Below are 24,528 nucleotides of genomic sequence, written 5' to 3'. Positions count from 1 at the left end.
TTCCTGCAGTATTTCAATCTTTTCCATTATTGTTATATTTGTTACGGTGATCTGTGATCAGTGATCTTTGCTGTTACTATTGTAATTGTTTTGGGAGCACCACAAATCACGCCGTACAAGACGGCAAGCTTGATCCTTAACGTCATGTGTGTCCTGACTGCTCCATCCTTGACTTGCCCTTCCCCCACCTCTCTGCTCCTCAGGCTGTCCTGTTCCATGAAACACAACAGTCCTGAAGTTAGGTCAATTAATAATCATGGAATGGCCTCTCAGTCTTCAAGTGAAAGGAAGAATTGCAGCTCTCTCACTGTAAATCACGAACTAGAAATGATTAAACTTAGGGAGGCAGGCCGGAAGCTGAGAGAGTCTGAAAGCGAGGTCCCTCAGGCCAATTAGCCAAGTTATAAATGCAAAGGAAAAGTTCTTGAAGGAAATTAAAGGTGCTACTCCAGTGAACACACAAATGCTAAGAAAGCAAAAGAGCCTGATTTGCTGATGGGGAGAAAGTTTTAGTGGTTTGGAGAGAAGAATAAACCAGACACAACATTCCCTCAAGCCACAGCCTAACCCGGAACCAGGTCCTTATGCTCTTCAATTCTGAAGGCTGAGAGGGATGAGGAACCTGCAGAAGAAAAGTTTGAAGCTAGTAGAGATTGCATCATGGCATTTAAGGAAAGAAGCCATCTCCATGACAGCAAAGCATGAGGTGAGGCAGCAAGTGCTGATGTAGAAGCTGCAGCAAGTTATCCAGAAGATTCAACTGAGATAATGGATGAAGGTGGATGCATTAAACAAGAGTTTCAGTGTAGATGAAACAGGCTTCTATTGGAAGAATATGCCACCCAGGACTGTCATAGTTGGAGAGGAGAAATCAGTGCCTGGGTTCAAAGCTTCAAAGAATAGACTGACTCCTTTGTTAGGGTATCATGCAGCTGGTGACTTTCACATGAAGCCCTTATCATTTCAAAAATCTGAGGCCTTTAAGAATTATCCTAAATATTCTCTGTGTCCTTCCTTCCTTCCTTCCTTCCTTCCTTCCTTCCTTCCTTCCTTCCTTTTTTTTAAGGTTTTATTTATTTATTCGTGAGAGGCACAGAGAGAGAGGCAGAGACACAGGCAGAGGGAGAAGCAGGCTCCATGCAGGGAGCCCGATGTGGAACTCTATCCCAGGACCCCAGGATTCCGACCTGAGCCGAAGGCAGACGTTCAACCACTGAGCCACCTAGGCACCCCATACTCTGTGTTCTTTCAATGGAACAACAAAGCCTGAATGACAGCACATTTGTTTACAACATAGTTATTGACTATTTTAATCCTGCTGTTGAGACCTGACAAAAGGATTCCTTTCAAAATATGACTGCTCATTGGCAATGCACCTGGTCTTCCAAAAGCTCTGATGGAGATGTGCACTGTGAGATTAATGGTGTTTTCATGCCTGTTAATACAACATTGTTCTGTAGCCCATGGATCAAGGAGTCATTTTGACTTTCAAGTCTTATTATTTAAGAAAAACATTTTTATGTAAGGGTATAGCTCCCATAAACAGCGATTCCTCTCATGGATTTGGGCAAAGTAAATTGAAAACCTGGAAAAAGGATTCACCATTCTAAATGCCATGAAGAACATTTCTGATTCTGGAAAGAAGTCAGAGTATAAACAAAAACAGGAGTTTGGAAGAAGTGATTTTAACTATCTTGAATAACTTTGAGGGCCTTAAGACAACAGTGGAGGAAGTTACTGCAGATATGGTGGAAATAGCAAGAAAATCAGAATTTGAATTGAAGCCTGAAGACATGACTGACTTATGTCAATTTTATGATAAAAGTTTCATGGATGAGGCATTGCTTCTTATGGACGAGCAAAGAAAATATTTCCTTGAGATGGAATCTACTCCTAAGGAACATACTGTGAGGGTTGTTGAAATGACAGCAAAGGATTTAGATATTATATGAATCTAGTTGGTAAAGCAGCAATAGGGTTTGAGAGAGCTGACTCCTCTTTTGAAAGATGTTCTACTGTGTGTAAAAATGCTATCCAACAGCATCACATACTACAGAGAAATCATTCATGAAAAGAAGAGTCAATCACAACAAATTTCTTTGTTGTTTTATTTTAAGAAATTACCATAGCCAACCCAACCTTCAGCAACCACCACCCTGATCAGTCAGGCACCTTTAACATTGAGGTGAGACCCTCGACCAGCAACAAAATTATGACTTGTTGAAAGCTCAGGTGATGGCTAACATATTTTTTTAAGAATCACGTATTTTTGTAAGTAAACTCTAGGCCCAACATGGGGCTTGAACTCACGACCCCAAGATCATGAGTTGCATGCTCTACAGACTGAGCCAGCTATCACCTAGAAATAGGTATTTTTTAAACTAATGTTGTACATTATTTTTTGGACATAATGCTATTTCACACTTACTGGACTGCAATATAGTATAAACTTAACTTTTATATGTACTGGGAAACCAAAAAATTCATTTGATTCTCTTTGTTGTTACTATTCACTATATTGTGGTGATCTGGAACCAAACCAGCAATATCTCCAAGGTGTGCCTGTAGTTAACACTCAGGAAATGGCTCATATAAAACAGCTATGTAAATAGGGCCTAAAGAAAGTGATAATACTAGTTCGTCCCTAGATTTAGATGTCTCACATTCCAAGAGGCTGAGGAAATTGTACTTATCACAAAAGAGTCACGGGTGAAATGTTTGAGAAAAGAATATAAAAGATGTTGGCAAAATTTCCAAACATAAAACAGGTAAGCTATGAGATGTATAGATTGGGAAGTTTGACTTCAGTGCTCAGCACAAGTCTGGAACAGTAAATTAAGCAGATGGTTTGTGATCATTTAGTAAAGACTGTAGTGGTTGCTAGGAGCCACCATGGGTTTACTAAGAACAAATCTTCCCAAACGTTCCATTTCCCTTTTAAATAGTATTACGTGGTGTGTAAATCTGAGGAATGCCATTTCAGCAAGGAGTCTGATTGTCTCCTTATGGGTAAGATGGTGAAATATAGGCTAGATGATAGTCCTGCTGGGTTTACAGCTTGGTAGCAGTCGAAGCCAGCTGATTCATGTCATGGTTATCTTGATGGGGGTCTCTAGTGTGATACCAGAGGCCAGCTCTGACATGTAACCTTCCCATTTAAGACTTTAGGAATTTGGATCAAGACATATGGGATGAAGGGCACCTGAGTAGCTCAGTTGGTTAAGTCTCTGACTCTTAATTTTGGCTAATGTCGGGATCTTAGGGTTGTGAGATCAAGCTTTGTGCTGGACATGGAGCCTGCTTAAAATTCTCTCTCTCCTCCTCCCCACCTGTGCACATGCACATGCATGCACATATGCTCTGTCTCACTCCAAAAAAAAAAAAAAAAGAAAAAGAGATGGATGTGTACCAACCAACCCGATATGTACGTGGCCCAAAGTTGAGAGGGATAGTAAATATAATAGACAGGAGGATAAATTCTCAGAATAGTCTTGATGATCTGAAATACTGCATGGGAACCTAAGAGATTGAATTTAATGAATCTGAAGGTGAAGACTTGAAGCTCAAAAGCTCGACTGGATAGGAAAAGAGATCTTGTTTAGTAGAAGTTTAGGTAAAACTGATCTGGTCATTTTATTGACCCAACACTTAATATTCATTCATTCATTCATTCATTCATTCATTCAACAAGTATGTATGAAAGTATCAGCTGCCTTGGCAGTAGGGAGATGGTAGTGAACAAAATAGTTAAAAAGCCCTACCTCCGTGGAGCTTATGTTCCTCATATGCCCACAGTTTGTGCAACTGCTTTAAATAAGATGAACCTAATATTAGGCCTTATTTATAAAAGTGTAACATCCACTCATGATGGTTAAGAGTTCACCTCTCTTATATAATACCTCATTCTTGGTGGTCTCATTTATACTGAGATCACTGCTCTCAGTTCTGGACAAAGGAGAGTGATAATAGCAAGGTGAGAGGAACACAAACCATGTTGGAGGAGGATTGGTTGGCCCCAGGGAGAAACACTAAGTCAAATACTTGTAGGCGTATGACAAGAAGGTGTTAAGCTTGTTTTGTGTCATGCTCAGGAGTCACTAATAAGTACAAGGAGGCTGATTCCTGGTGATAAAGAGAGGCTGATTGTGGAGTATCCTTGCTGCACCTGGAAACCCACCTGTGGGAGCTCCGTGAGGGCTGCCCTGGTACTTTGGGGACTCCTTGTGCGGTGCCTAGTATGTGGTGGGTGCCCAGACATATGTAGGTGGATGTTCCTATGACGTTTGTGAAGGTAACCTAGGTACCCATTGTTAAAACTTCAAGCTCGATTTCTGTATGTCTTAAGAATCTGAGGGTGGAATAAAGTACCTATGAACAGCTGTTGGGGGCCAGAATGTTTTTTTCTTCTATCACGTTCCAACATCTACAAGTTAGTTAAAGCCACTTAAGAGACATTTAAGAGGCCATTTGAGGATTTCTTTGAAATTTCTGAAGTATACTCTTCAAACATCACTCATCCAGCACGATGCTCATCACTTTTTGAGGCCTTCACTGTACTTCCGGCTCTGTAGCCTTGCTTTTTCTGAACTTAACAGCAATGCTACAGAGTTTAGCATTTAATTTTTTCCTAACTGCTCCGTGGGTCTCTCCAGCTAGATGCTAGGTTTTTTGAGGGCAAAATTTTATTTTATTTTTTTCTTATATTCTTTCAGAGACATAGCAAAACTCAGGAAATGATGATCGGGTTGACTGCTTGATTTATTTTTATTAGTTGAGGGGGGAGATTTATTAGTTGAGTGGGAGAGTCAGGAGCGGTATCATTCCAGCCACTGCAAGAAGTCATGTAAGACATGGCAGGTTAAGTAGACTTTAATTTCTCTATCCCTTGCATCCAAAGAAGGGATTATATTCTTAATTTATTGGAGTCTCCAAAGTTGGCTGGGCAAGTGCTTTGCACATAGTTGAGTCTTTGTATGTAGTGGAATCTGTATTAATGGCTGTATTCCAGAGCTCAAACAGCCTTCCTGGCTCAACCTCTGAGGGGAGGTGGGACAGCAGGTACAAATCTCGAAGCTCAGTTGAGAGACCCACTGACAGGGATTCTTGTACTAGGGTGGCCAGATTTAGCACGTGAAAATGCAGGGTGCCCAGTCACTTTTGAATTTCAGATAAACAACAATGCAATATATTCAGGACATACTTACACCAAAAAAAAAGTGTTGTTTATCTAGAATGAAACATAACCCAAGGGTCCCCTGCATTTTATCTGGCAACCCTTCATGTAAACCCTGCTATTTCATATCCCCATGAGCCTATGCTCTTAGCACACCCCCAAATTCTTTCTTCACTGAAAGAAAATGCTTGTGCCCCTGGGTTGGGGGGGATTCTAATTGTTAATCTTTAAAAATTAAACCAAGAGCATCCATATGCTGTATACCTTTTGTGGTCATCATTCTTTCAGGATATCCAGTAATGATCATTCCATAAACATCCAGGACCTCGGCAGTTCTAACTTAATTCGTCATGGTTTCCTTGGTAGCATATTAAGTTGGTTCCTATAATATACTATTATTTATATATTATTATATATAATATGTTTATATTACTATTTCTATAATAATACTATGTTATAAAAGTAATTTCTATAACGTGGATATTATTTTGCTCAGGTATCAGAGTAACCACTGCTAACAAATAAATGTTGGGCTGTCGCTCTGTGCATGGGAGTCAGATGAATGTGAATCGCATACACTCTTTCCTCTCTGCTCCTCCAGACAACCGCACTGACTACTCAGAGCTGTAGAAATCAGAGCAAACCATAGCCACCCTCAATGAAGTGTTTTGTTCTCTTCTCTCATCTGCTCAGAGGAAAGATGATATTCTGATTTGTTGCACCTTATAAGCTTCCGTTTGAGGGAAAGACAGCTCACACTTGGGAAAATTGCCTCCATTTCCCCTGAATAATGGTTCTTGCTGTTCAGTAGAGACAGCTTTTGAGTATCATTCATTCACCCAGGAGATATTTATTAAGCAGGTGGATGCTGGGTAGGAGGGGAAACGAAATAAGTGAGACGCGGTCCCTGCTTTCAGGTGTTCAGGGGAATCTGCACATGACACACTTGCTTTTCTGGGATTCAGTAGTCATTTCAGTGAAAGTCTTCTGGAAAGAGTTCATTAGCTCGTAGAGTAATGAAATGATTCTTCTTGCAGATGCTTTAAATAACTAGCAAGCCTTATATTCTGAGCGAAAGCTACTCTCATGGGTAGTGCCAGGGGCCAGCGTGAGGCTGTGTCCTTCTTTCTTGGTTCTGTAGTGAGGACTTTGCTACTCTTAGAAATGCAGATGCTCCAGGGCCTGGGTGGCTCAGTTGGTTAAGCGTCTGCCTTCAGCTCAGGTCATGATCTCAGGGTCCTGGGATCGAGTCCTGCATCGGGCTCTCTGCTCGGTGGGGAGCCTGCTTCTTCCTCTACCTCTGTCGCTCCCCCTGCTGTGCTCTTTCTGTCAAATAAATAACTAAAATCTTAAAAAAAAAAATGCAGATGCTCAGGCCTGCCCTGGCTCCTCTGAATCAAAATGGACAGTGCAACCAGGATCCCTGGTGACTCACATGTACACTGAAGCTTGAAAAGCATGGATTGGGGCGCCTGGGTGGCTCAGTGGTTGAGCGTCTGCTTTTGGCTCAAGGTGTGATCCCGGGGTCCTGGGATCAAGTTCCACATTGGACTCCCTGCATGGAGCCTGCTTCTCCCTCTGCCTGTGTCTCTGCCTCTCTCTCTGTGTCTCTCATGAATAAATAAATAAATACAATCTTAAAAAAAAAAAAAAGAAAAGCATGAGTCGACTATAGAATTTCTGCTTTGTGCATACGGATCATCTGAGGAACTTACAAAACCAGTTCCTGGGCTCTGCCCCTCAAGGATTCAGAATCTGTTTGATCAGAGTAGGGCCTGAGAATTTGCATTTCTAACAGGCTCCGGGGAGATGCTGTCACCATGTTCGGGAATCACATTTTGATTAGAAGCAGTCCAGTTTGCTGGGGTCCTTGAGGATGGCCTTTGGTGGTGGTGGTGACTAGGCCCCCAGTGAGGGGTCAGTGGGGGTTTCCTCTGCCTGCACCGGAGTCCCGCACATGACAGGGGTCTGGAAGGGAGTTTGGGGCCAAGACTGAGCGGAGTCTCCAGTGTCACCTTAGGAAGTTTGGATCCTGTCTTAGAACTTTTTTTTTGCTATAACAACATCTGTTTTTTAAAAAGCCTTTGTGTCTGATCATACTCACTCTTCTGTTTGTGTTTTTTTTTTTTTTTTTCCCCTTTCAGGATCAAGCATGAAAACATTGTTGCCCTGGAAGACATTTACGAAAGCCCCAATCACTTGTACTTGGTCATGCAGCTGTGAGTACCTTGAGTGCCTGATGGGTGAGGAAGGGGGTGAGGGGAGTGGGGATCGCAGGCTAACATGAAGGTCCACCTGTGGTCTAGGAAGCGGGGTGGTGGCGGGCCAGGTGAGCCGTGGGGTGGGACTGGGGACTCCGGCAGCCACGGCACCAGACTGAGCATCTCCATCCTCACAGTGGAACCCGATGCTGCCATTGCAGGGCGCCTGTATTCTGGGTGCCTCTTTTGCTTTTTCATGCACGAGGTCCAACTGATGCTTCCTGAAAACACTCCAGTGGGCCCACCGAGAAGTACACTCTGCTCCCGTCTCTAGGAGAAACTCCCACCTTGTCTTCATTTCGAGGGATGCTGGGGGAGGGCAGCAGATGGTCCCTGTGGGCTCTGTCCTGCCATCGACTCTGCCGGCAGATAAATGCACATGTGAGTGAACTGGAACTTGTGCCAGGCCTAAGACAAGTATAGTTGGGTCACACCATGACACTGTCACCACCGGCAGATTATTTGTGCTTGCCAGTGAGGCTGGAGATTATCAGAAGAGGGGAGAAATAAAAAAGCTGAATATTCAGGTCGAAACTTGAACCTGTAAGGCACACGTAAATGTAACGTCCACTGTTCAATGAAATTAGTCTCTGCATTAGTAGGGTTGTTGGTTTTTTTTTTTTTTTTTTTTTTTTTTGCCTGAACATTTTTATAGGACACTGTAGGCCTTTTTTGTACGAACATTTTTAAAAGCATCCAGTCTGGAAGCACATGGACAATTTTTCTCTGTCCTAGCTGGCAACGGATGTAGGAAAATGTTGGGGTTCAGAGCTGACGGCCAAGAAAGATTTCTTGAGATGTCAGTGCAAAAAGGTGGTTCTATTAAAGCACTGGGACAGAACCTGTGGGCAGAAAGAGCTGTACTGGGGTTGTGATGGGCGGTTGATTATATACTTTCAAGTTGGGAGGAGGTTACGGACAGCACAAGCCTCCAAGGTATTTTGGAAACAAGAGTTCCAGAATCCTGAGGGGGCTAGCTGTTGTTAGGAAAAGGTTATTTATGGGACGCCTGGGTGGCTCAGTGGTTGAGCATCTGTCTTGCTCAGGTCGTGATCCCAAGATCCTGGGATCGAGTCCTGCATCGGGCTCCCTTAGGGAGCCTGCTTCTCCCTCTGCCTGTGTCTCTGTCTCTCTCTCTCTGTGTGTGTCTCTCATGAATAAATAAATAAAAATCTTTTTTTTTTTTTTTTTTTTTTAGAAAAAAAGGTTATTTATTACTGTATGGAAAAAAACTCTGTCATGAGACTCTTCAGATGTGTATCAGTGGGCCATATGCTTGGGGAGTGATTGCCAGCATGGATCTTAGAGGCGTAGAGCAAAAGGAAGCCTCCAAAGGAAATTTTTATATGTTAAAGTAGACTTACAGGATCCTGAGGGCTGGGCTAAGATTGCCTCTTGCCCTTAGCAAAGTATTAACATCCAGGCAGCTGAGTTCCTCGGGGAATGTCACTGCCTGTTTTAAGGACGTGTCAATGGGCAGTAAGTAGTATGAAAATATAACTTTTTCTTTTGCCTTTGCTTCCCACATCAGTGACCAGAAGTTTTACAGCTTTGGCTGTTACTGTCTACCATGAGACTGGTGGCTTAAGCAGTTTTGACTGCTGGCTCCTCATTTATTCCCGATTACCTAAATGTAATCTTTCCTAGTTCCTTGCTATACTGTTTGTTTCGTAATTCGCCACATTCTGGTTCTTCCTTGAGAGCAGTAGCTCTCCCAAGATTTGGGATACTCCCTAGAAGCTCATGTGACTTTGTTTTATATCGTGTTAAAAAAAACCCAGAATTCAGCCGAGTAAATGTGAAGATCTAGTTGGCTTTATTAAATGATTCATGAGTTGGGCAGCATCCCATCTAGCAAGTAGAGATGAGCTAAACAAAAGAAAGGTTTTTTAAGGCAAAAAGAGAGCACTGGAAAAGAAAAAGAAAAGAACTTATTAGAAGGAATGCATTGTTGAGGCAAGCTTGCCATCCTAAAGGGGATAGAAAGGGTCTATCAGTAAATTTCCTAGTATTGACCAGGAAATGCTATACTGACTGATTAAAAATTACATTCCTGGAAAATTGAAACTGCAGTTAGGTTAGGTATTAAGTCTTGGTTTATTGACTTGGGGCCTTAACCTAAATGGTGCCATTTTGGGCCTGTGGCTTTCTTTTGAACAATAGAGACTACTCTTTCTTTCTTTTTTTTTTTTTTAATAGAGGCTACTCTTACGCAGGTGAACCACTTTCTCCCCAAACATTAACTTCCCAGTAGGAAGAATATGGCATTTTAATGACAGGAAAAAGCCCCACAAAAATGTCAGTAGTATATTTAAATGTGTGCTTTTTTATTGGTGATGTGAAAAAAAAAAGCATTAGTATTTGAATCTATTGCTCTATGTATTCCCTTGCTTTAAGATCTCTGTTTATGGATCTGTCACTAAATAAATCAGTCGAAAGCATCCCCTTATGTAAATCTCAGCTCTGCCTCTTATTAGCTAGGTAAATACGGGCAAATAACTGGGTCTCTCTGAGTATCAGTTTCCTTAATGGAAATTTCCTTAATAATATTGACATCTTCATCATCATAATATTTATATTAGAAGGTCTTAGTGAGTCCTGAATGAGAAAAATGTATAAAAATGTATTAAATATAAATAATGCCATAAATATTGAAAAAAAAAATAATGCCATAAATAGAAGGTCCCCAATACGGACTGTCTCTTTATGGACATCTGTATTGTTTCATCAGTATCTCTGCAGATGGTCTTTTCATTTTATGAGATGAAGTTCAAGTGGATTTGAATTCTAACTTTCTAAGCAACTTGATTGTCTACTTACCAGCAGGAGTTTATTTATGTAAAGATGGGTTGGCATTGAGAGCATAAAAGTGTCTGGAATGGAACAAACCTGGGAACAGACTTTGGAAATCTTCTTGGGGCACAGCTGTCCCCACTCCTTCACTGAGCTTTTCTATCAGGGCTTTATCCCCTTTCACAATCATTCTAAAACCTCCTCAATATGGATCACATTCGTTCAGGATTTGTAATAACACAGAGGAGTCGGGCTAGAATGAACTTTTGGGGATCCCAGATGAGGTTTGTCAGGCAAGTTGGTGATAGAATCCAGATCTAGAGGCAAGGAATGTTTGAAGTGCTTAAGGAGGACACGATTTATGTGCACCATTGAGGAGTTTAGAGGCGCTATTTACACAAACGTTGGATTTGCTAATTGCAAGCTGTTAACTTGTATATAAATTCTTTTTCCATTGTTTCTCATTACTTTTTTAAAATTCAACTTTGTTGAGGTATAATTTACATCCAATTAACTGCACCCATTTAAACTGAACAATTCAGGGGACCCCTGGGTGGCTCAGCGGTTTGGCACCTGCCTTTGGCCCAGGGTGTGATCCTGGAGTCCCGGGATCGAGTCCCACATCGAGCTCCCTGCATGGAGCCTGCTTCTCCCTCTGCCTGTGTCTCTGCCTCTCTCTCTCTCTCTATGTCTATCATTAATAAATAAATAAAATTTTTAAAAAAATAAATAAACTGAACAATTCAGTGATGAATGTGGGAGTGAATCATATTGGTGAAACCACCACCATAATCAAGAACAGAAAATTTTCATCACCCCAAAGATGCCTTTGGCCCCTTTGACATGCTCGCTTCCTTACCCCTGACCTTGGAGGCAACTATTTTCAATCATTAAAGTTGATTTTGAATTTTCTAAAATATTATGTACATGGAATTATATAGAAGTCCATTTTTTTGTCTGGCTTACTGACATTGGTTCGTGTGGTAACATGTTCTTTTTCATTGCTGATTAGTATTCTATAGTTACACATGAGTCCACATTTTAGCCATTTGCTGTTGCTGAAATATTTGGATTATTTCCAGTTTGGATGTTAGAAACCAAGCTTCTGGGAACATTCAGGTACAGCATTGGTGTGGATATATGTTTGGGTGAAGAGCTAGGAGCAGAATGAGTGGGCCATATAATGGGGGTTAGGTTGAACTTTTTAAGAAACTGTCAGTTTTCCAAAGTGGTTTTTACCATTATACATTTTTGTCAACAGCATATGTAAGTTCTTGTTAATACACATTCCCATCAGTGCTTCATACTTTATCTTTTCAATTTTAGCCATTTTAATGGGTTTGTAGTCGTATCCCACAGTAGTTTTAATTTGCATTTTCCTGCTGATAAATGATGGTGATCACCTTTTTATGTCCTGATGGGCCATTTGCATATCTCCTTTGGTAAAATGTCTCTTCAAATCTTTTGCTCACTTTTTATTGGATGGTTTATCATATTATTGGGTTGTGAGTGTTCTTTATCTATTTTATCTTCTGTCAAATATACGTAATATGAATTTTTCTCCCATTCCGTAGCTTTTTATTGTTTTCTTAATGAAGCCTTTTTAAAAACTCGCCTTTTTGAGCTATAATTCCATACAATATACATACAATATAATTCCATGCCATACAATTTATGCATTTAAAGTGTACAATTCAGTGGTTTTTGTTTTAGCCACAGAATCTTACAGCCATCACACAATCTAATTTTAGAACATTTTATATTCTAGAGGAGAACAAATAAAAGAGATTCATACCCATTATCACTCTCAGTTCTTCCTTCCCCAACCTCTTACTTTCTATTCCCAAGGATTTGCCTATTCTAGATCATATGATATATGGCCTTTGGTGATTGTCTTCTTTCATGTGGCTTAATCTTTTCAGGATTTATCCATGATGTAACATGTGTCAATATTTCATCCCCTTTTATGGCCAAATAATATTCCATTATAAGGCTATATTTCATTTTATTTATCCATTCATCAGTTGATGGACATTTACATTGTTTATACTTGTCAGCTATTAACGATAAAGATGCTAGACATTTCCATGTACAGATCTTTGTGTGACCCTATGTTTTTATTTCCCTTGGGTGTATACCTAGGAGTGGAATGGCTGGGTCTAACATTTTAAGGAACTTTTGAACTGTGTTCCAAAGTGGCTGCACCATTTTACAATCTCACGAGCACTATATCAGGATTCCATTGTCTCCACACCCTCTCCAGGACTTGTTAATTATTTGTCTTTTTGGTGATAGCCATTTTTGTGGGTGTGAAGTGATATCTCATTGCAGTTTTGATTTACATTTCCCTGATGACCAGTGATGTTGATCATCTTTTCCTGTGCTTATTGGACACCTGTATATCTCCTATAGAGCAGTATCTATTCAAATACCTTATGCATTTTTAAATTGGGTTTTTGCCTTTTGTTTTTGAGCTTAAGACTTCTTTATGTATTCTAGTAGAAGTCCCTTATTAGACATGCATTAGAATGTTTTCTCCTATCCTGTGGGTTGTCCTTTTACTTCCTCAGCGGTATCACTTGTAGCACCAAAGGTTTTTGTCTTGGTGTAGTTCAGCTTATTCGTTCTTTTGACACTTATGCTTTTGGTGTCATACCCAAGAAACCAACACCTAATGCTTAATGGTACCTTTGGAACAGGAGAAGTTTTAATGATGATAAAATTCAACTCATCAATTTGTTTCCTTTTATGATTTGTGCTTTTTGTGTCTTTGCCTACTGTAAGTTTGCAAATGTTCTTTTCTTCTAGAAGTTGTATAGTTTTAGTTTTCCACTTAGGTCTATTATAAGACCAACTTCAAATTAATTTTAATACATGGTGTGAAGTAAGGAGGATACTTTTTAATTTTTCCATTGGGATATCCAATTTTCAGCACCATTCATTAAAACGTCTTTTCTTTTCTCAATTAATTGCCTTGGTACCTTAGACCATATAAGGCTGACTTAATTTCTGGACTCATTCTATTCCATTACTCTATATATCTGTCTTTTGTCAATACAATACCATCTCATTTACTGTAGCTTTCTAGTAAGTCTTGAAATCAGGTATCAGAGTCCTCTAACTTTATTATTATTTTCTTAAAATTCTTTTTTTTTAAAGATTTTATTTATTTATTCATAGAGATGCAGAGAGAGAGAGAGAGAGAGCGAGGCAGAGACACAGGCAGAGGGAGAAGCAGGCTCCATGCAGAGAGCCTGATGTGGGACTCGATCCAGGGTCTCCAGGTCACGCCCTGGGTTGCAGGCGGCGCTAAACCGCTGCGCCACCCGGGCTGTCCTATTTTCTTAAAATTCTTATAATTCTTAAAATTCTAGAGAGGTGCCTGGGTAGCTCAGGTGGTTAAGCTCAGGTCATGATCTCAGGGTCCTGAGATTGAGCCCCGTGTCGGGTTCTGCACTCAGCAGGGAGCCTGCTTCTCTCTGTGTATATGTCTCTCTCTCAAATAAGTAAGTAAATCTTTTTAAAAATTGCTTTGGGGGGATCCCTGGGTGGCTCAGCGGTTTGGCGCCTGCCTTTGGCCCAGGGCCTGTTCCTGGAGTCCCTGGGATCGAGTCCCGTGTCGGGTTCCTGGCATGGAGCCTGCTTATCCCTCTGCCTGTGTCTCTGCCTCTCTCTCTCTCTCTCTCTCTCTCTCTCTGTCTATCCTGTCATAAATAAATTTTTTAAAAAATCTTAAAAATTGCTTTGGGTATTCTAGATTGTTTGCATTTTCACATGAATATCAGAAGCAGTTTATCTATCTATCTATCTATTTATTTATTTTGCAGAAGGACTTGTGGGAATTTGGGATTGCATTGAGTCTTGTATATTAGTTTGGAAACAACCAGTAGCTTAAAAAAATCAAGTGTTTCAGTCCACAAACATGGTCAGTCAATCCCTCATTTATTTAGATCTTTCATTTCTCTTAATGTTATATATTTTTCAATGTGTGACCCTTCTATATTTTTGTTAAATTTGTTCTGAAATATTTTCTTTTTTTGACTGATTTGATTTGATTGATTTTGTTTCTAAATACTTGGGGAGTGTCTAGAGCGCAACATTTGGGGGGACTTATTTCACAATATTTGTGCCTGGGAGGTTTTTGGTTTCCTAGGAAACATCATCTTGGGCACTGATGCTCAAATATAACAGGGGCTGCTCAGCACCCTAATTTTATTACTTAACTAATTGCTATTTCGATTCTGAGTACTGTAGCATATTTGTTCCTTTGCAAGCTCCAGCAGAGACTTGATTGTTTATAGTGGTCTATATTTACAGTTTTATTTGGGTTTTGAGAGAATTATCTTTTTTTTTTCCAGAATGCTAATTTTTGAACCATTCTTCTTTAGATAGTATAAGGTCAATATGACATTGAGATAAGATGCAGTTGAGAAGTCAGTTTATTTAGAGTTTATTCCTCATCTGCTTTGGTTGTGGCGTATCAGCCCATATATTTGGTGATGATAAAGGCCCCCCCCCTCAACTCCTCCCCTTTGACGTCTATACCAGCATGGAATGTAACATATACTTCAGGCTGGTATAATTCAAAGGACATATCGGGATGACTATTTTTTTCTTATAAAAGTATTTTATTCCCTATTGAATTATATCATGTTTTCAGTAAGACTTAAATTTCTATATATGGGTCACTCTCAAATTTCTATCATCAGCCTGGACTCCTCCCCTGAAACCATGCGTGTATATCCAACTTTCTGCTCGAGAGTTCCACTTGGCTGTGTAATAAGCATCGCTCACTTACCAGATCCAAAATAAACTCCTGAATTTTACACAAAATCTGCTTCTCCTGCTGTCTATCTCATCTCCGCAAATGGCAACTTTGTTCTTCTAGTTGCTCAGGCCAAAAGCCACAGTCATCCTTGACTCATCTTCTGCTCTTCCGCCCCACCATCCTATCCATTGGCAAATCCCATGGTCCCAGCTTGGGACTATTGGTAATCCAACCCCTTTGCCATCATCTCTGCAGCTACCACTCTGATTCAAGCCACCATCATCTATGAAACGTATCTTTGTCCCCACAACCTTCCCCACTGCACTGTTCTTTCTTAGCAGATTGGCCAGGCTTTGCTGTTCCTCTGTTGAGAGCTCCCATTTGCTTCCCATCTCGGTAAAAGACCAAGTCCTTAGAGCGACCTCCAGGGCACTGTGTGTCCTGGGTCCCTGGTAACCTCTCTGACCTCAGCTTCCCCTTCTCTCTCTCTCATGATTTCATTCATCTGCAGCCAGTCATCCTTGACTCATCTTGCTGTTCCTCAAAAGGCCACGCCTGCATGACTGTGGGCCTTTGTTCCTGTTATTCTTTCTGCTTGGAGCACTTTCCCTTAGAGATCTTAATGCTATCGTGGAATGAAGGAAATATTCAAAATTTTTCCAGATAACACTTTCTCATTGAGATATTCCCCAGATCCCCTATGTGCGATAGCTACTCCCCCACCACCTCCTGCCACATTCATCTTCATTCCCTGTCCCCTTCCCCAACTTGGTTTTTCTCTATAGCATTTGTCACCCTCAGAAAATTTTTCTCACTTCTGTTCTCTGCTAGAGCAGTGCTTGAATGGTATGGTAGGCATTTAATACGTATTTGTTCAATTAATAGAATTACATATAAGAAGGATAATGGTTAACACTCAGTCACTTAACCCTGACAAAAAACTTAGGAGTCACTTTTTTTTTTTTAAAGATTTTATTTATTTGAGAGAAGGTGAGCAAGAGAGTGTGAGCAAGAGAGCGAGGCAGAGGTAGAGGGAGAAGCAGATTCCCTTCTGAGCAGAGAGCCAGATGCAGATGTGGAGCTCCATCCCAGAACCGCGGGTTCATGACTTGAGCCAAAAGCAGATGCTTAACCGATTGAGCTACCCAGGGGCCCCAGGAGCCACTTTTACCCCAATTTTACAAGGAGAACCTGAGCAGAGGGGTTGGATTGTTTCCCCAAGCCAGCAAGTGGCCCAGTGAATGCCCTTAACCAGCATAATACAATACACTGCTGATATTTTCTAGGAATAAATCTAGTAGGTAACACTAATGTGAATAGTTTACTTGGAAAAAAATATATTATTTGTGATTAAATAAGTATTTTAAAAGCAGAGCTAACTAGAAAATGCCCTGTATTTTGTCATGGTTTGTGCGGGGGGAAAAGTTTACTAAATAATATCACAGGAAATCACTAAACTAATCTCCACATACATAACAATGATAATGTTTCTTTCTTAGATAATTTTGTCAATTAATGAAGGAATAGATGAGCATGTTTTACCAATATTATGATAGGTTGCATTACATATATTCCACATAAGATACAAATATGTCTAATATTTCTTTCATTTTGTGATAGTATTAAGATATGTAGAAGTTACCTGCTGAACTAGAAACGCTAATAATTGAATGCACTTTCTCTAAAGAATTTTAGATTCTTGAGTAGTCTAAGACATAAAAATATATGCAGTCTTCAAGAGAAAAGTGTGGTTTATCTACCCCAATGGCTTCTGCATGAACCTGTTTGTGCGGGTTGCCAGTGGTAGCTTCATGTGCATATTGTATTCATAATTCATGCAGTGTGTTCCCAGAAACAGTTTTAATTAGAACACAAATTATTACTCCCAAGAGAAAGTCTTTTCAAACAGCCAAGAGTAATAATGAAGACAAAAGTGTTTCTGCCTATGATACCTTAATATATTTACATATAAATTTCCAAAGTCTTATCTTTGTTCACAACAGACTGTAATTGAGAATCTAGGGTCTGATGACTTTTGTTTAGTACTAGGTGAATGGGAACAGGTTGGGGGCACAGCTGGTCTCTCCAATGGTTTTCTTTGTGGAGGAGCCATCATGATGCACAACCTCTGTACCCCTTGGGGTTTGTGTGGGGACTGTGGGTCACAGGGAAAGCTGTGTGGAGGAGATACACTTGGATATAGGGTGATTGGGACAAGCCAGATGAATGTGCTTGGAATAGGTGGGGTGGGGCCTGTTCCTTCAGCCCTTCAGCAAGGAGAAATATTAAGGAGCCTGGGTGGGACAAGGAGAAATATTAAGGAGCCTGGGTGGGACATGAAGGGTTTAATGTGTGAGGGGGTCCAGTCTGTCAGGGGTCTAGTCTGGGGGGGGGGTTTAGTCTGTGAGGGGGTCCAATCTGTGAGGCGGTTTAGTCCGTGAGGGGGTCCAGTCTGTGAGCAGGTTTGAACTGTCTTCTCTTTTAATGTAAGCAGTTATAACTATAAAATTTCCTCTTAGCACTGCTTTTGCTGCATCCCATGAGTTTTGGGATGCTGTGCTTTCATTTTCACTTGTCTTAGGATATTTCCTCATTTCTCTGTGATTTCTTCTTTGACCTTGGGGCTGTTTAAGAATGCATTGTTTAATTTCTACGTTTCTGTGAATTTTCCAGTTTTCTTTCCATGGTTGATGTTCTAGTTTCCTTCTGCTGTGCTTAGAAAAGATACTTTGTATGATTTCAGTTTTTTAAAATTTATTAAGCTTTAGTGGTTTTTTTATTTTGTTTTGTTTTGCCTTATATGGTGGAGAATGTTCTGTGCGAACTCAGGAAAAATATGTGTTTTGCTGTTGTTGGATGGCATTCTGTGTGTGTCTGTTAGGTCCAACTGGTCTTTGGTGTTGTTCATGTCCTCAGTTTCCTAACTTAATGTTCCGTCTGGTGGTTCTATCTGCTATGAAAGGTAGGGTATGGAAGGCTCCTACTATTTTTATAGAGCTGTCTTTTCCTCCCTGCAATCCTGTCGAAGATTGCTTTGTGTATTTTGGAACTCTGCTATTCTGCGCTTGTTTGATGCTTGTATCTTCTTGGTAGTTGACTCTCTTATCATTGTATAATGTTCTCCTTCGTCTCTTGTAATAGTTTTTCCTTCTGTTTGGAGAGAGAGAGAGAGGAGAAAGGGAGAGAATCTTAAGCAGACTCCACGCTAAGCACGGAGCCCTATGAGGGGCTCAGTGTCATGACCCTGAGATCATGATTTGAGCAGAAACCAAGATTCAGATGCTTAACCCATGGAGCCACCCAGGTGTCCCCAGTTTTTACTTTTTATGACCACATTCATATTACAATCATTTTTGACTTAAAGATTTTCATAGTACTTTTCTAAACATCATCTTTTCCATTCTTTCCCATTCAAATGAAACTTAACATATTTCATTAAATTTCTAATGAGTTCTTTAAAGTTCTTTAATGGGATTTAAATATCCCATACATTATAGAACAATTGTAAAAAAACTTTTGTTGTGTTTTTTTAACAGTTTATTTTAATTTCAGTAGAGTTGCCATACAGTGTTATATTAGTTTCAGGTGCACAATTTAGTGATTCAGTAATTCTATGCATTACCCAGTGCTCATCACGATAAGTGTATCCTTAATCCCCTTTACCTGTTTCACCCATCCCTCCCTACAATTGTAAAAATTTTCATAGGTAACAATTGGTTATTAATACTCAAATTTGAGAATCCATAAAAGTTCATAAAGAGTAAAGTCATGTTTAGAATATACAGCATCAATTTCAGAAATTATCCATTTATTAACTTATATGTTGTACAAATATTTATTTGATTTGAGGAAATATGTAATGCTCTAAAAGCCAGCAAGCTGAGGCTTGTAAAATTAAAAATCCAGACAATATCACCATGAACTTCTTTGCTTCTAATTTCCTAAGTAGATAAAAACAGGGCTTGTACAAAACCTGCCTATGCAGTAATCCATTTCTGAATATATCAGATTATACCTTTTGGTTTGAGATGCTCCTGAACTGCAGTTCTATCTGATAACTTACTAAAAGAAACAGGCTCTCTGCTTCAGCTAAACCAATTTCCTCACGCCCTGCAAATGGGATGTGTACATTCCAACCTCCAGGTTTGTTCTCATGTTTTTCCAATCTCGATAATGCTCTTTTTACTCTTGTCAGGCATCTAGATCCTTTCTTTCCTTTCAGAGCATCAGGGTAAACCCCCTCACCATCCCACCCAGGCTCCTTACAATGCTGGTCTTTGTACCAGCCCTTCATCCTGGAGCACAGTCGTCCCCCACCCCACCCCCAGGTCCCCAGCTTCTTCTGTCACCTTCCCTGGATAGGTTCTCGGCCGCCCACTCCCCTAGTCCCAGCCCGGTGGGGACCTGGGCACCCATGTGGGGGGTGGAATGAGATGCATGAACACAGCTCACCAACGTGGGCTGGAACCCCAGGAGCCACAGGGGTCTGCACGCAGCCTGCAGACGAGTATCTGCATGACCAAGGAAGCATGACATTAAATAACAGATAAAAAAAAAACACCATGACAGGTAGAATGAGAGCACAAGAAAGGAAGCAATTTTTTTCCTATTTTTTTGTATAAAGAATATACATTTTTACTCTGCACTGGGCCCAGTGGATTATGTGGCCAGCCCTGCATGTGATTGTCAGAAAAAGCACATCCTGGCAGTGGAACAGTAGGATGGGTATGAGCCCCCACGCCCCTGTGCTAAAGGAAGCTCAGTGCCCCAAGGACGTCGGGGAGTGGGTGCAGCAGAGGGACTCTCAGAGCAGAGGAGGGCCCCATGAGTGGGCCCTGGGTTCAGGAGGAGAAATAGCAGTTGTTTCTTAAATTCCACATGTAAATAAAGTCATGTGGTATCTCTGCCTTGTGTCACTTAGCATTATACTCTCTAGCTCCATCCATGTCATTGCAAATCACAAGATTTCATTCTTTTTATGGCTGAGTCATGTTCCAACGTGTATGTATGCCACTACTTCTTTATCTGTACAGCAATCCATGGACATGTGGGCTGCTTCATATCTTGCTACTTCAAATACTGCTGCAAAAACTTAGAGGCACAGGTATCTCTTTGAATTAGTGTTTTTGTATTCTTTGGGTAAATACGCAGTAGGGCAATTGCTGGATCATAAGGTAGTTCTATTTTTAAATTTTGAGGAACCTCCATTGTGTTTTCCACAGTGGCTGCACCAGTTTGCATTCCCACCAGCAGTGAACAAGGGTTCCCCTTTCTCCAGATTCTCACCAACACCTGTTGTTTCTTGTGTGGTTGATTTTAGTCATTCTGACAGGTGCAAGGTGATATCTCATTGTAGTTATGATTTGCATTTCCCTGATGATGAGTGATGTTGAGCATCTTTTCATATGTCTTTTGGCCATCTGTATATCTGCTCTGGAGAAATGTTGTTCATGTCTTCTGCCCATTTTTAATTCGATTATTTGTGTGTGTGTGTGTGTGTGTGTGTGTGTGTGTGTGTGTGTTGAGTTGTGTAAGTTCTTTATATATTTTGGATACTAATCCTTTATCTGATATATCATTTGCAAATATCTTCTCGCATTCTGTAGGTTGCCTTTTAATTTTGTTGATTGTTTCCTTCACTGTGCAGAAGCTTTTTATTTTGATGAATCTCATGTTTGAATTTTGCTTTTGTTTCCTGTATTTCAGGAGACATATCTAGAGAGACGTTGCAAAGGCTGATTTCAAAGAGGTTACTACCTATGTTCTCTCCTAGGATTTTTATGATTTCACGTCTCATATTGAGGTCTTTAACCCATTCTGGACTTATTTTTATCTATGGTATCAGAAAGTGGTCCAGTTTCATTTTCTTTTGCATGTGCCTGTCCAGTTTTCCCAACACCATCTGTTGAAGAAAACACCATTTGTCTTTTTCCCATTGGATATTGGAATATTGGACATCTCCAATGATATCTTTCCTGCTTTGTCAAAGATTAATTGACCATATAATTATGGGTTCATTTCTGGGTTTTCTATTCTGATCTCTTGATCTGTGTGTCTGTTTTTGTGCCAGTACTATACTGTTTTGATTACTTCCGCTTTGTACATAACTTGAAATCCAGTATTCTGATATCTCCAGCCTTTTGCTTTTCTTTTTCAAGATTGTTTTGTCCTCAGGGTCTTTTTTGGTTCCATATGAATTTTAGGATTGTTTGTTCCATTTCTGTGAAAAATGCTGTTGGTATTTTGACAGGGACGGCGTTAAATGTGTAGATTGCTTTGGGTAGTATAGACATTTTAACAGTATTTGTTTTTCTGGTCCTTCTGAGGAAATAACTGTCCCTTCATTAGTATCATGGAAATTCAAATGGTTTTCAGATTGTTTCATGAGGAAAGGTGGGATTATTAGGTGCAAATCCCCTCATGTTCCTATTTGGGACATGATGTCAGGCATCTGGAAGGAGATTGGAGGGAGATCTCAAAGGAATTATTTGAGAAATTTATTTAGAAATGCTGTGCAGTGGGAAGATCACTGGACTGGACACACAAGCTCCTGTGTGTCCCTTCTGCCCTTGGTCTATATGATAGCACTGCGCCTGGTCTCCCTGGGTCTATCTGTAACGTGAAGGGTCCTTCTTGTTGTTTGTTCATTTGTTTAAGACAAGCCTATGGCCTCTGGTCTAAAATCCCATGGTCTTGTCGTTTTTTTGGTACTCTCCATTTTCTCATTGTAAATCCCCATGGAACAAGCACAGATGTTAGAAATCTGTTGGATTTTTCAGTGTTTGCTAGCTAAGTCTCTCCATTTCCCAAGATGTTTCCAAAACCATGTCTTACCTCTTTGACTCCGTGGCTTTATAAATAAGGCATGTAGTGCTGAAGCTGGCTTGGCAGCCTGATGAATGTATGCAATTTGATATTTGACATGGTGAGAGAGGGAGGCTGGTGCGGGAATGGCTGGGTTATAGAGAGGGTCTCTGGTTTCTGTTTGGAAGCAGGCATTTAGAATCCTGCTGGATCCCCCTATGCTGCATCCAGATGATTAATTTTACATCTGGAAATAAAAAATCCTTGCTTCCTTCATAGCTTAGGCTCTCACGCTCTATTCCGGCCAGCCTTCCTTACTCTTCTCCTGCTCATGGCCTCTCTCTAGAATGATGGTCCCCAGAGCTGCTGTGGCTCTGTCAGCTTAGTCTCCACCACCCCCTGTCTGCCTTCAGCCCAGTTGAGAACTACCCCTAATGCTGTCCTTCTTGCCAATCCTTTGACATTGCTGGAAACCCCCCAATGCCTCCCTCCCTCTGGGCTTCCCTAGCCAGCCTCACCCCTTGGAGGGCCACTGGCATTCCCCCGGCCAGTGTGCCTGCTGCATCCACCCAGCAGATGCAAAACTGGATATCAGTGCACCTGCCTGCATCCTCTGCTCCAACACAGGGCTGCTGGGTAGTCCTGGAGGGTAGCACACAGCCTGGTGGCTTGGAACTGCTGCAAATTAGATGGTGCTCACTTCAGAAGCAGCATTACCTCTGTGATAACCACTTCTTCTCAGTCCTCAGCACCACTCAACTCCCCTGTCACATGCTTCTGGTTAGATTCTTCATTCTCTTATATTCCATTTATTCCAGACTTCTGTTATTCTTCCAAACTACCTACTCCACCAGTTGCCTATTAGAATGGTCTGAGCCTTTGAGGGCGGTACTTTGTACTTCAATTTAAGTATACTAAATAGTACCAAACTTCTCTGTATATAAATTCCACCCCCCCAAAAAAATAAAAAAATAAATTCCCCATATTTTGATGGCATTGGTGAAAAGACAGTTGGAAATCTTTAATCAAAGTGTTCAATGGGTGAAGTGTGAAAAACAGCAACTTTTGAAGCTTCTAGCAAATTGCAATTATTGAAAACAAAACTTGAAAGACATCCCTACGAAGGAAAGAAAGAAGCTGAACAAATTAGGTGATGAGAGCTTGATAGTGTATCAGAGTTAGTTTTGAAATTCTAGAATTGTGCTTTGGAATAACTCAATCTGTGGGAAGTGTCTTGGTTGGAGCTCCTATTTTTAATTGGATAATTTTATATCTGTGCTGCAATGGAATGAGATTGAGAAGGCTGATTATTTTGCAGCATCCAAATTTGGAGAAGCACTTAAAAAACCATTAATAGAGACAGTTTCTTTGACGAAGTTTATCTTTTAAAAATATTTATCCAAGGAAGGTATGATTTGTTGAAGGAGGGTAGCAAAATTACAGTACCTGTAAAAAAAAATTGGGGCTGAAATATTTATACATTTTGATTAAGAATCTGTCCGTTTAACAGGATTGCAGGCATCAGAGCCCTTGCGGTGTTTTCCAAGTTAAAACATTATAGTCATTAGAGACGAATTCACCGTAGGTGTTGACAGGTTCAAACTTAGTGATCATAAAATACGACTGTGAGGGCGATTGTAAGACAGTTGTAAGCAATCTTATGAAAAAATACAAAGTGATAAATCCACCTTGGAACAAAGTGAATTCTTCAGATAAATGCATTTAGATACGGATATGAATAAAAATTGACTAAAATATGTGAATATGTGCCAAGAGTAATTATTATGTTGAGATTATTTTCTGATTTTCAGACAATGAACAGAAAGAAGTTAAAAGGGTTTTTTTTTAATTATACATGGATATGTTATTTTAATTTTTTGGTAATAATTTTGCTTTAAAAAATAGTTGTCAAACAATTCCTTTTATGGGCCTTACTAATGTGGTAAATCAGTTTGTCAGTCCATAAGTAAAAATTTCAGACATTATAGTGTTTTATTAGTCTGAAAATGGACTGATTGGATACTAAATTATATAGCAGTTCTCTCTGTGATGCTCTTTTTTTCTTTTTTAAAGATTTTTATTTATTTGACAGAGAGAGAAGAGAGAGAATGAGCAGGGGTAACAGGAGAGGGAGAAACAGACTCCCCGCTGAGCAGGGAGCCCAATGTGGGGCTCGATCCTTGGACCCTGGGATCAAGACCTGAGCCAAAGGCAGGCGCTTAACCAACTGAGCGCCCTGCGATGCTCTTTCTAAGCTGCCTTCTCCCTGAGAATGAAGCCTGCCCTTCATGGCTGTTGCACCTGTGCTCACACATGATTTAATGATTTTTTTCCTGTTCTTATTTGCTCATATGTGTCTCATCTAACTAAGCTCTTTGAGAACAGGATCTCATCTTACTATTTTTGCACCCTTAAGGTCTAGCCCAATGCCTGGAACATAATAGGTCTGTCATAATGATTATTAAGTAAATGAATTTAGGGATTGAGGGTTTTTCTTTTTTTTTTTTCAGTAGAACTCCCTAATAAATTAATCCATCGGTAAACATTTGTATTCAACACTACGCCTTTCTTTTCATTACCCCTGTGATAACCATTTATTCAGACCCCTAGTGACTAAGCAAATGAGACAGAGATATTACAGGGCAACTAAACCTGATATTTCACTCGTAATGGATGTACAAGTGTGCTCTCATAGGCGTGAGGGTGCATTGCATACAGATGTGGCATCT

The 24,528-nt window shown here is 40.4% G+C and overlaps 1 protein-coding gene across 3 annotated transcripts in view; it reads left to right on the top strand.

Moving 5' to 3' along the window:
• The window catches only part of CAMK1D (calcium/calmodulin dependent protein kinase ID), a 433,570-nt gene that overhangs the window by 251,648 nt on the left and 157,394 nt on the right, over positions 1–24,528 (top strand). For all 3 annotated transcript variants that reach the window (XR_011999959.1, XM_072749523.1, XM_072749524.1), the window contains exon 3: positions 7,318–7,392. Coding sequence is in view for 2 of the 3 variants with exons in the window: in XM_072749523.1 (XP_072605624.1) it covers positions 7,318–7,392 (75 nt within the window). In the remaining variant the exon portion in view is untranslated. The remainder of the gene's footprint in view (positions 1–7,317; positions 7,393–24,528) is intronic.

The sequence above is a fragment of the Vulpes vulpes genome, chromosome 2, assembly GCF_048418805.1.
Source record: "Vulpes vulpes isolate BD-2025 chromosome 2, VulVul3, whole genome shotgun sequence".
In the NCBI taxonomy this organism is placed as follows: Eukaryota; Metazoa; Chordata; class Mammalia; order Carnivora; family Canidae; genus Vulpes; species Vulpes vulpes.
The sequence above is the reverse complement of the archived record's forward strand: the minus strand, read 5'-3'. Positions and strand labels throughout refer to the sequence as shown.